The following is a 12,364-nucleotide window of genomic DNA, read 5'->3' on the forward strand; positions in this document are numbered from 1 at the left end:
CATTTACAGTCCCAGTCAGATTGCTCACTTAATCAGTCTGTCTCGCATTTTTATTTAAATGTGACCTGAGCTTTTGTTTTCCACTATTTTCAAGGGCTAAAGGCCACACTTTTTATTCTTTTTGTAACAAGGTGGCGCTGTGCCCATAGAAGTTGCTTAATATTTGATCAGTGAATAAATGGGTGAAAAAAATAAGTAAATTTGGAATAAGTCAGGGTATAAGTAGATTAGGATGGATAAATAACAACAGTTTTTAAAAGTACTTTTAAAGTTTATAAAATGCTTCTTGTTCAGTCTCATTTGTACTTCATAATAACCCACAGAGGAAACTGGCTTGGAGAGGTTAAGAGATTTGCTCTTGACACCCAGATCGTCTTCCTCCAAAGTTTCTATTATTTCCATTGTAGTTGATTCTCAAGCACATCTATAAGATTAAATCTGGTGCTGGCCCCCTCCCATAAAACATCCCTACCAGCAGAGGGCGCCAGAACACGCATGGGTCTTGGAATAAGATTTGTAATACAGGCCCAGCCACTTTAAGAGCTAGGTTACCTTGGGCAAATTATTTTTTTTCTGAGCCTCATCTGTAAAATATTGATGATAATGCACCCCCCCCCACGCAGGGTGGTCTAAGGATTAGAAATATTCTGTGCCTGGAACACAGTAGGTGAACAGTAAATCATATCTCTCATCTTCCCATACGAGGATCACAGGAACAATTTGGAGGTAAAACAGATGTTGATTCTTGTTTGATGCTTTAATCTTTAAATTAGTTTGCATATTTGTAGTTTAAAAATAAGCAAAGAGTTATATCAAATGGGCAAATAAATTAATATTGATGAAAAAATTTTAATATCCAGTGCTGGCAAGAGGGTGAGGAAGCGGATTGTAACAACCTTTTTTTTTAAGCTGGAAAGCCTTAGAAACATGATATGCTGCTTGACCCAGAATCTGTTTGACCTAAGAAAAAACTATTGAATGGTAGCAAGATTTAGAAAAACAAAGGATGTCACCACCACTATCTTTATAACAGTAAAAGTGGAAACAACCTAAATGTTCAATGTGGGCACAAGTTTAATAATCATAGTCTCTCTGTCAGTTGAACACTATGCAGTTATTTAAATGATGCTGTAGAAGAATATTCTAAATGGAAAGACGATCACAACACAGCAAGCAAAAAATTCACAAAATATAGCCTGTTTTCACTTTTGTTTCAAAATACACACAGAACAAAAATCAAAATTTTAAGTTATTTCCATAGATGAGATTGTTAGTGATGTTTTTTTCCTACTTCTCTTTGCTTATCTTATTCTCTAAATGTTCTGCAATTAACATATATCACCTTTATAATTAAAAAACTAGTGTTTTCTTTTGCAGAGTTGGTGTCTTTCATTCAACACTGCCTGCCAGCACAACCAGGCCAGTGGTAATGGAAAATAAGTTAATTGTAATAAAGAGCCTTGGAAGTTTCTAGGTAGTTAGTTAAACAAAGTAATTAAAATCCTAATGAAATTTCACAGAGCTGGTCAGCAAGCTTTGACTTAGCTGCTGAAAGACTGCTATAAATAGACATGGGCTTCAGTTTTTCAAAAGGCCTAAAAATGACATAAAATAAAATATGAACAATTGTTCATGTAAAGGGCCATGTGCCATGTTTGTCCTGAGCAAATGTAACCTGAAACTTCCCCATATCTCATCCTCCAGGTTGGCTGCACATCTCTGGACAGGGTGTATTTGCTCTCCATTACTCAATTTACTCTCCTGAACTCGAAATGGAGTGGAATTTCAATGTAGAGTTAGTTACCCATTAGCTCCAGGGCTAAATTTAAACCTTTAATTAAATTAATCCGTTGATCTTAAACACATTGCTTCTCCCTCAGAAACGTGTACAGAGGTTTCTTAGATGTTGCAGAGCTTAACCCAGTATGACGTTGGTTCCTTACTGCGTTTGGGAAGTCACCCAAACCGCACAGGGAAACCAGAACACGTTTTCAGATCGCTCCTAACCTTCCCCCCCCGACCCCCCCTCACCCCCGTCACGCCGGTCCTCCCTCATACACCCCTGGGGATGGTTCTGGGGTATAGCATTCAGCGATTCTTCCCAGATCCAGAGCTGCAGCTCCGGGTAGGAACCCATCTTTATAGAATACATGGTAGGTGCCAAACGGATGTTATCAAATGAATGGTAGTTAACTGCACATATTGGTCCCAGTTTATACGGGAGGAAAAAGAGATCATAATCCACAAAATTTTGCAAGGTAATAAGGGGAAAATGGCGTGAGGCCATTTTAGCCCACCTCAGTCTTCATAGAAAGCAGAGCACATTTCAGGGCCAAAGTAAAAATGTATGTTGGCCTTTGCTAAGAAAGAGATGAAAAGTGACAGCACCATCAAATGGTGGTGTGTAAATTAGTCTGGCCACACGGAAGATGTTCGCGCGCTTGGGCTCTTAAGCACCCGGGGCGTGCATTTATCTTAGGGGTGCTTCCTCAACCTGAGAATGAATGAGACACAACCTCAATGGTTAGCGACAGCTTTAAGATGGGACTGTTGTAAGTCCATGTAAGGGGCTGTTGACCTACCCGTGTAACTAGTAATAAGGACTTATTTCTCAGGGCCCAACAGCAGCGCGGGGTCCAGTTAACAAGCTCGAGGGCCAAATCTAGGCGTTGATCCAAATAACTATCCCGCAGACCCACAACTCTTCTGGGACAACATCATCACACAGTGACTCAAGAGGTTCTGCTCGCACCCCCCAACTTCCAGTCTGAGCGCGCGGGGGAAATGTGCTCGCCTCTTGCCCTCGGGTACGGTGCGCCCCGGGAGCCACTAACTCTCCCCGCAGGAAGCTCGGGCGACCAGGACCTCCCGGCGGATCCCCCGCCCCGCCACCCGCTCGACTTTCCCTTCCTCCTCTTCCTTCTTCTCCGGCCCCTCGCCTCCCGCCGTCTGCCTCTGCGGACGCCGCCTGCGGCTTTGTTTTCCTCCCAGGTTTCATTCCCCACACGTGATACTGTGTTATTGCAAAGAGCGCTCCGGAGCGCGAGCGCGGGGCGCGCGCACCTATAAATACGGACACCCGGGCCGGCCGCGGGAGAACGCTGGGGCAGGGGGGGCCGGCGCCGGAACAAGTAGGCAGCCAGCCTGCGGACGGCCAGCCAGCCCGTCAGCCGGAGAGCGAGCAAGCGAGCCGAGCGCGTGGGCCGGGGCGGCGGCGTCCCCCGCCCCAGCACCGAGGGGCGAGTATGGCCCGCCCGCGGGGGGGCCGGGCCGCCGCGCACGCCGCCAGCGCCCCGCGCCCTGCCCAGCCCGGGTCGCTGGCGCTCGCGCCCGCGGCTTAGCACTCGGGCGCCGCTCGCTTGTTGGGGCATCGCAGAAATATCGCCGCAGACGGACACAATGGCGGCGGCTGCAGCCACCCCCAGCACGGCCGCCTGCAGCAGTAGCAGCGGCGGCGGCGGCGGCACCGACGCCGCGGGCACCAACGGATTGCAGCAGCGGCCGCAGCAGCCTCAGACCGCGGCCACTGCGCCGGCTCAGCCGCCGCCGGAGCCCCCCAGGAAGCCGCGCATGGACCCGCGGCGCCGCCAGGCTGCTCTCTCCTTCCTCACTAACATCTCGCTGGACGGCCGGCCGCCGCTGCAGGACGAGGAGTGGGGCGGCGGCGAGGAGAGCGGCGCGGCCAAGTCGGGCGCGGGCAGCGCCTGCGGCGCGAGGACTCGGCTCGGCATGCTCGCCGTTGCCGAGCGGGGAGGCTGTAACGCGCTCGCGGCGGCGGGCACGGCGGCGGCGGCGTTGGCAGCAGGATCCAGTCCCTGCCTCCCGCAGCCCTCACCGCTGCCGCCCCTGGCTCCCGGCGGCCACGCGTCTGTTCCGGGACTCGGGGTGTGCCGGGGGTTCGCGAGCCCTCTGGGCGCTGGCCGGGCGTCGGGGGAGCAGTTGCAGTCGCCCCGGCCGGCGCCTCTCGCTGCCTGCGCTCATCTGCAGCTATCCGACGGGCAAGAGGAGTTGGAGGAGGACGATGCTTTCACCAGCGTGCAGGTGCCGGCGACCGCCTTCCTGGGCTCTGGGACTCCCGGGAGTGCGAGCGGCAGTCGGGGCCGCCTCAACTCATTCACTCAGGGAATCCTGCCCATCGCCTTCTCCAGGCAGACCTCGCAAAACTACTGCCCCCTGGAGCAGCCGGGCCAGGGGGTCAGCACCAGCGCCTTCGAGCAGCTGCAGAGATCCCGGTGAGTATCCAGGACACTACGCGCGTCTAACCCCGCGTCCCTTCCCGCTTGCTCTTTGCTGCGGGACACGGGTCGCTCCTACATTCCCGCGCCCTGCGGGATCTCCGGGCTTGTGGCCCGAATTCCAAACCACAAGGGCACTCTAAAGAGGGAGAGTCCCCAGAGAGTATGTGTTCACACGTGTGTGCCCAGCCCAGCACTCGCAGAGCAGAAGCACCACGTTCATACAGTGGGTCTGGAGTTAGGAGTTGCGGGAGATCATTAAAAAGCGGCACTAAACGCTCCCATCGCAAAGCGATCTCGAACTTTCAGAAACCCAGTTCAAACCCGGAGACGTGTTCTCCCCATCCCAGGCGAGACTTGGAGGGGCACAGGGTCGAGCAGTGGGTCCGGCCCTCACGTCTCAGTCGCACGTGTGAGCCTGAACTTGTGGCAGACGCGGTGAATCCCTCCTGAGAAATTCCTGTATACGCTCAAGTATTCCTGTGTCTCAGGAAAACTTGGCGTTTTCCTTTTACTTTCCTAAAAAAATGTAAAGTCCTTCTTACATTCCCTTGAACCGGGCCGTGGGGGTGGGGGGGCGGGGCGGGGGTGCGGTGCGGGGATAGGGCTTGAGGATTCTTTTTTCCATTCCAAGATGAATTTGCTAGTTAGTTGAAAGCTTGTACTTGCTAGTTTACGTTATCTGCAGGTATTAGCATCTTAGCAAAAACAAGAAGTATTGGAAATAGGCTTATTCAGGAAATAACTGGAGCTTGTCACCATATGTTCAAGGGACAGTTAGTTAGATTTGTCAGTCAGTGGGACTGGAGATTGGAAGAGGATCAGAGTTGGGGGCTGGGGAATGCAGGCCTGTTGCCTGGGAGGGAGTATCTGTTCTCCTTTATGAGTTAATAAGGCCTCCTATGCAGTCAGTTAAAGCACTGACTCCAACTTTGCTCAGCTAATCTAACCTCCTGGGTCCTCAGTTTCCCCTTCTGGTTGGGACCTTGCTAACATTTTCAGGCCTCAAGATGAGAAGGGAGAACATTTTCTGTTCCTTCCTCCCTCCTGTAATGCTCACCTGAAAGCTCAGGCTTGCTCTGGCTTAAGTAAGAAGGTGGCTTATTGGAAAACTTAACTTCCTCCCCGAAGGGACAAATAGGGAAGAACAAGCCAAGCTCATCCAGAAGTTTGCTGAGTCTCTTTCTTCCCAAGTGGGGGAAATCATGGCCCTACTCAGTATGTAGCAGCATGCAGGCTGAAGGCAGGGGTGTGGAGTGGGGGAAGCAGCTTTGTGATTATACGGATGAGTTAGCGAGGGCACAGGTGACAGCCTGGCCCTGGCATTTCTTGTTAGAGACATCTCCCCATTAGCCCAGGAGTGCACAGGAGGGAAATCCCTTCCATTCAGGGTAAGTGGTGCGCACTCAGCAGTTTCTGGGCAGCTCAGTGTTACCCGCTTTAACATCTCTCACTGGCTCATGTCTAGAGGCTGAGCATAAGCCCAGCTAGTCCAGAGGGTCATGACAGGCATTGTAATAAACATACATGTTATTCTAAGCCAGTGTGCAAGGCTGGACTGTGTCTCGGTAGATAGATGTGTTCCTGTGCTAAGAGCAGCTGGAGATCAGATTACCTCACACTTTGTCTCTGAGAATCTCATTTAAGGGAATATGGAGGATCGTCTGTGTTGGTGTTTCTGATCCAACGAGTAGTCAGAATTTAATCTCTGATCCTATCAATTTGAAGCTCTTAGATGTTTTATTGATCTCTCCCCGCAACACACACATTAAGATGAGTTAGTCAATATAAGGTGCTTCCTTAACCTGACAATCACATTCATCTTGCTACTTTGGAATTTTCCATCACTGGCAACTTGATAGGCATTTTTTTTAAAAATTACAGCTATCCACAGAAACAGCATCAAATTTAATGTACAGAGAGGAGCTAAATGGGTAAACGTTGATTGAAGAAAGGCCTTGAAAAGCTATCTTGGCCTACAAGCTGTTGGAGTGGCAATGAACTTGAAATATCCTACGATGCTTTGTTCCCTACACTGCCCTGCTTTCAAGAATTTTGTCAGAAGCATGCTGCTTTTACCATCACTAAAGAGTACTTTCACCTACCGAGACAAAGCTTGATATAAAGTACAAACTCATTTGAAGAAAGGTCAGGGCCAGCCCAAAGAATGCCATTTGCTTTGTTGGTGTGCCTCCCATGAAGAAACCCTGCCAGCCTGGGTGGTTCATATGCTCCTTCATGGATGTTCTTCTGGCATGTCATTTTAAAATCAAATTATGCTTTTCTTGGATTTGTTTCTTGTTATTTAAGGAATTCTACAGAATCTTGCTGCTCAAAAGCGTGGGCTCTTGGCTCTTTAGCTTCACTGGAGCTCTTAGAAATGCAAACTCTCAAGCCTCTCTCTAGATTACATGAGTCCAGATCTGCATTTTAACAAGATCCTGGTTGATTCATATACAAATAGAAGTTTGGAAAGCATTGCTATAGTGTTATCTGAAATCTGCCTTTTTTAATGAACTTGAGATTTCATGTATCAGGTTTGGTACAGGTGTATAAAAATCAGAATTATCCCATCTGAAATCTTGAAACCTGTTCTTTTTTGTTACTTACATCTGAACACTTGTGAAACCAATCGCAAATACTGCTTTGACTTCCAAACTTTGAAATACAACACAGAGGAAAATTTCTGTGCCCAGGCCTGGCATAGATATATCAATGGAATAATGACACAGTCTCTGTGCTCTGGGCTGGATATTTGACATCCCATTTAATCCTCATGGCTATTCTTTCACAGACCCAGTATAGCCTCAGCTTTGCTGCTACTTGCCAGTCTCCATTGTAGTGTTTGGGGAACCCAGGATGATGGGCTGAGAAGCAGGGACTCCAGCCCTGGGAAGCCAGCACGCTGAGGTTTGCTCTCAGGCTAGGTGTCAGACGTGAGAAGTCAAAAAGATGCTTTCTAGCTTGCCACCCTGTCGTATTTCTCTGCTTGGGCAGTAAGCACTGAATGAGGAAGGTGTTAATGGGTGAAAAGGACTGTAAATTTATAAGGTGTGTTTTAAGGTTTCCTTTCACTTTAAAAATTTCATCTCAGGCAGCAGCTGGCAGCAGTCCTGGGTTACCCCACTTCCTAGATCTTAAGAATGGCAGACAGACACCCAGAAGCGCATAGTCTAGGCTACTACTCACCAGAGGGGTTAATGGTGACTAGGGTATTACTTTAAAATAACATGAGGGTTTTGCTTCTGAGAATAACTGAGTTAGCGCTGTGCCCTGTGGAGAGTTAGGTATTAAATTGAAGGAGGTCATGTATTGCAGAAGAGCCCCAAGTCTTGGGTTCAAATTCTAATGCCACTGCATGACCCAGGGCAAGTTAATCAGCTTTTCTGAGTCTGTTTCCTCTTGAGAGCCTTGGCCTGTGTCTTGGGCTCTTTCAAGAGGTAATTGCACTTAACATTTATTATTGACATTTATTATTGAGGGCTGATTATCCGTGGGAATGTAATAATAAATGCTTTATACATATCTGGGCTTCTCAAATGTAAATATGTTTAGAGTCACCTAGGGATCTCCAGAAAAGGGAGATTTTGATCCTGCAGGTCTGGGAGGGACCTTGATTCTGCATTTCTAACTGGTTCCCTGGGATGCATATGGACTTTTGAGGGAGCAAACTTTAGGGGGACTTTCATTGTTACTATTGTAAGGTCAAGGAAACCAGGGCTCAGAGAGGTCACTCAACATTGGGACAGAGTTCAGACTCATTTCATACCCCACTGCTTTGCAGACTTGGATCTTCTAACTACTCCCTCTACATTGCCCCTCTTGGGTGAAACCTGGGCTCGTGCTGTAACTGTAGTCTTGGTTTTTACTGAAAGAAAAATATGAGCCGACTAGGGGATCGACAATCAGAGTGAGAGGGGAATAAAACATTTGCTAACTTTGTCACCATCTTGCTTCGTGACGGTCACCGCTCTGTGTGCTCCAGCTGTAAGCCACCTAACCCATCTGAATTTCAGAAGTCCGTAAAACACTTTGAACTTCTCAGCAGTAAGCAAACCCAAGTTATTATTGAGCCATCTTTCCAGCACCATGAATTATGGAAGCCAAAGCTGCAGTCCCAGGCCAGGCCAGGCTGTGGTCGGCATGAACACTTCCCCAGGGGTTGGCGGAGGCAGTGCTCTGCCAGGGCCTGAGGCGAGCCGCCTGAGGTTCACCTGCTGCCCTCCTTTTTGCAGTCACAAAGCCCGTCATGGCATGAGTAAACTCAGAAGGGGAAATAAGTCGGAAGCCTGCTCACTCCTGGCAAGTACCCAGAGAGGGCAGCAAGTTCAAGTGTGACCTTTTACCCTCCAGGAAGGGCAGGGGAAGCTGCAGCAAGGCTCTGCACTGTGTCCACAGTGCTGTCCCGGGAAGCTCTGCCTGCCTGGACCTTTTTCCATTGGAAGGAGAGTTGTTAGGTAGAGAGACGGTCAAGGGCAGGTAGCCTTTGGAACACACTGGGATGGAAAGGTAGGAGAGGCTGGGTGAGGTGATGTGATGTAAATCAGGAATGCCAAACTGGCACTTGGCAACCCTGGATTCTGGGCCTGCCCCTGCCTTGGCGAGTAACCCTGGACAGGTTAGGTTGCCTCACCCCCTGCCAGCCTCAGTTTCCTTACGGAATTAAAGAGTTGGGCCAGGGAAACACTGCAGCTTTTCCAGCTTGAGTGCTCTAAGAGTCCTAGAACGGTGGCCTGCTGCAGAGGCTGGGGCGCATTTAGCTTGGGGATATTTGGATAACCTAACCTAGAATCAGATGCTTGGATAACCTAACCTTAGAATCAGATGCAGACGTGGTGTTAAGTTTGTTCCATGTGGCTTCAGTTGGCAGGACGTGCGCTAGTGAATGAATGAATGGGTTTCCTTCAGTGTAAGGGAGAACGTAAAAACACCTTCAGCGGTGCTCCCTCTGGCAGTGGAGGTGTCACAACTGGACAGACAGCGTTAGGAGGCCATCCAAGCTGGAAGCGACAGCCCAGTGAGGTGATCAGTCCCTAACCACCACCACCCGCATTTCAGAAATGATCCCTAGTAACCTTCTCTGTTGCTGAAGGGCCTTCAGGTAAACCTTTGTTTATAAAACTTTACATTTGTAAACAAAGTAGTTTTTTTCCCCCCAATAATGTAAAGATTTTGTAGAGTATCCGATGGACACTTGTGTTATTAGGGAGACCACCTCAGGGATGATGTAGATGCCTGATCACTGCACCGTACACCTGAAGCTGAAGCTGAACAATAATGAATGTAAACAAAATACTTTTGTAGACATGGAAGGGCACAAATCCAAGGTCACAGAGTGAGTGCTTTGTTATCTGTCAGGTTTGTTGTGGGGAAATTCCATTCCAGTATTGCGACTTAAGGCCTTGTGTCATTTATTCAACAAATATTAAACTCCCCAAAAATAAGACCTAGCCGGACCATCAGCTTTAATGCGTCTTTTGAAGAAAAAATTAATATAAGACCCGGTCTTATTTTAGTATAATATAAAACCCAGTATAATATAATATAATACCGGGTCTTACATTAATTTTTGCTCCAAAAGACACAGTAGAACTGATTGTCCAGCGAGGTCTTATTTTCTGGGAAACATGGTAATGAATGTCAAATTTGAGAGCGCTACTATGCTAACATGGGAGATATAGACATGGTCCTTGTCTGTTGGGAGACTGTACGCAAATAGGCCATTGATTCCAGTGATGGATGCTTGGTTAGAGGGGAGCTTCTTGTTCGAGCCCCCACGAGGGCAGGGACACTTCAGGCCCTCCCCTGTGGGACCTAACTCAATGCCTTGACTCAGTACTTTTATCTAACAAACATGTCCCAGACATTATTCTAAGTACTGTATGGAGAGTTCATATTTATAATAACCCTCAGACAGCACTACTTCATCACACCCATTCTGAAGCACAGAGAGGTTAAGTGACTTTCCCAGGATCCCTCAGCCTATATGTGGGAGCTGGGTTCAAAGCTGTGCATGCTGGTACCAGAGTGTGTCAGGCTCAGAAATGCTTGTCAAACTGGCTTCAGTTGAACTGGGCAGAAGGTGGCCTAAATGACCTGTAAAGGCACTACTCACCCTGTAGATTCCTTATTTTGGTTTCTGCTTTTCTGTCATTCGGGAAGGACCTCTGTGTGAAGGCCCAAAGGACAGTGAATGGTAGACAGACTCCTGTGCTACAGTACTCAGTCCTGCCCAGCCTCTGGCCTGCTTCCTCTCTTCTCAGCTACGCCATATTCCATGTCATCTTTGTTGCCTCTCTTTTGCATCTGGTGCTTCCATGCCTTGGGTTTAGATTGTGGTGGAATAGGAGCATGAGCCTGGCACCCCAGGAATTGTGTTTGTTGCTCTGGCTCCATCACTTACTTTGTGACCAGGCTCTAATCCATGAATGGGAATAATAATAATACCTCCTTCCTGGTGAGTTTCCTTTGTTTGGACCCTCCATATCTTCTCATCATCACCCTTTCCCCTAGCCCAGGGGTCTGCAGACTGCGGTCTATGGGGAAATCTGCCCACTGGCTGTTTATAAGTAACATTTTCTGGGAAACAGCCCCGCCTGTTCATTTCTGTATTGTCTTTGGCTGCCCTTGTGCTCTAAGGACAAAATTGAGTAGTTGCGGCAGAGACCACATGGCCTGAAAAGCCTAAACTATTCATTCTCTGGCTCCATACAGAAAAAGTGTGTGACCCCCTACCCCAGTCCATTGCTCTATACCCCAGAGGTGAGCACGGTTCCAGGTCCCTTTTGGCCTACCGTCACTTTCCTTGCCTTCTGGAGGCTCATGGTTTCTGTTTGGACCCGCCAATACCTTCTCCCCTGGCGGAAACCCACACAGATCCTGTCAGTTTTACATTCCTTGTATTCCATGTGAGGCAGGCGTTGGGCCCCCTGGCCACCATTGTAACTGCTGTTCCCCTGGGGATTATACACATTTTACAGCTACAGAGATTGAGGCCTGGAAGGGTTAATGAAACTTGCCCGAGGCCTCATAACTGGAATCTAGAGCTAGAATTTGCACCTGGTTTCTCTGACTTCTAAGCTGGGTTTCTGCTAAACCCAGTAGTAGTGTGCTGTAGCTGGCTGGCTCCTATGGGCCTGAAATCTGACGTGGTGGGAGTATTTACACCGTAGGAATCAGCCAACTTTTTAAGTCAAGGCTTTTTTTTTTTTTTTCCTTCTTCCAGAGAGCTGTTTTACCAGCACGTGTACCACGGGCTACACCACATATGTTTTTGTTCAATTCTCCCCTTGAGGGGCTGTGCAAAATGTCGCCACCAGAGGAAGAGTGTTGAAAACCAGACTTTTTATAAGAATCTGTTACTTGACATAATTTTGTGAATTTCCCTCAAGGGTCACCATCACCGATTTTTGCACCTCAGAAAAACGTCTGACCCCCTCAAGTTTCATCAGACATACAATTTAAAAACCAAACTTTTCACAGATACTGTGGGGCTCAAACAGACTGCCTAGTATTACATGTAGGAATCATACAATCATTTATAGCCCTTACTCTTTACAAACTGTGTAATGTATTGTTATTTTTGTTTAGTTTTTAAAAGCCTCCAAGAACATACATTCAATCAGAGTTTCTTAGTCCCCCCCCCCCTTTTTGTTGGTGTTAGCATTTTGGATAATTGCATTTGGATAATTATATTTAACAGGCTTATCATTAATGTGGTTTGGGGTTTATCGCTGCACATGTAGTCACAAAGACAAAAGCTTATAAAACAGAACATGCAAATGCTAGAAGTTTAGGACTTGCAACAGTGTAATAATGTGTGGCATTAAATGGCCTAGTCCTGTCCCGGATTTAAATGCCAGGTGTACTTAAATCTAAGTTACATTTCATGATAAATAGATGACAAGCGATTCAAGAAGAGACTAATAAAATATTCGAGAATGCCAAAGATTTCTATGTGCCTAACACATTGATTTTTATTTTAAAGCACTTTAGTCATTGACCCAATGATTTATAAAGCAAAATGTCTACGTGATTATTTTAGGAAGGGAGGGAGGCGGGGGAAATGTGAAGGACTGGAAGAAAGGCAAAGTCAATAGTTTTTTGCTTATGACAAAACTTGGCACGTT

General features: G+C 47.7%; 1 protein-coding gene across 2 annotated transcripts in view; it reads left to right on the forward strand.

Moving 5' to 3' along the window:
• The first annotated feature begins 3,279 nt into the window (after positions 1 to 3,279).
• CABLES1 (Cdk5 and Abl enzyme substrate 1) overlaps positions 3,280 to 12,364 on the forward strand; it is a 107,743-nt gene continuing 98,658 nt past the window's right edge. For both annotated transcript variants that reach the window (XM_033087612.1, XM_033087613.1), the window contains exon 1: positions 3,280 to 4,232. In XM_033087612.1, the coding sequence (XP_032943503.1) occupies positions 3,400 to 4,232 (833 nt within the window). In that variant the 5' untranslated portion in view covers positions 3,280 to 3,399. The remainder of the gene's footprint in view (positions 4,233 to 12,364) is intronic.

The sequence above is a fragment of the Rhinolophus ferrumequinum genome, chromosome 19 (genome assembly GCF_004115265.2).
Source record: "Rhinolophus ferrumequinum isolate MPI-CBG mRhiFer1 chromosome 19, mRhiFer1_v1.p, whole genome shotgun sequence".
In the NCBI taxonomy this organism is placed as follows: Eukaryota; Metazoa; Chordata; class Mammalia; order Chiroptera; family Rhinolophidae; genus Rhinolophus; species Rhinolophus ferrumequinum.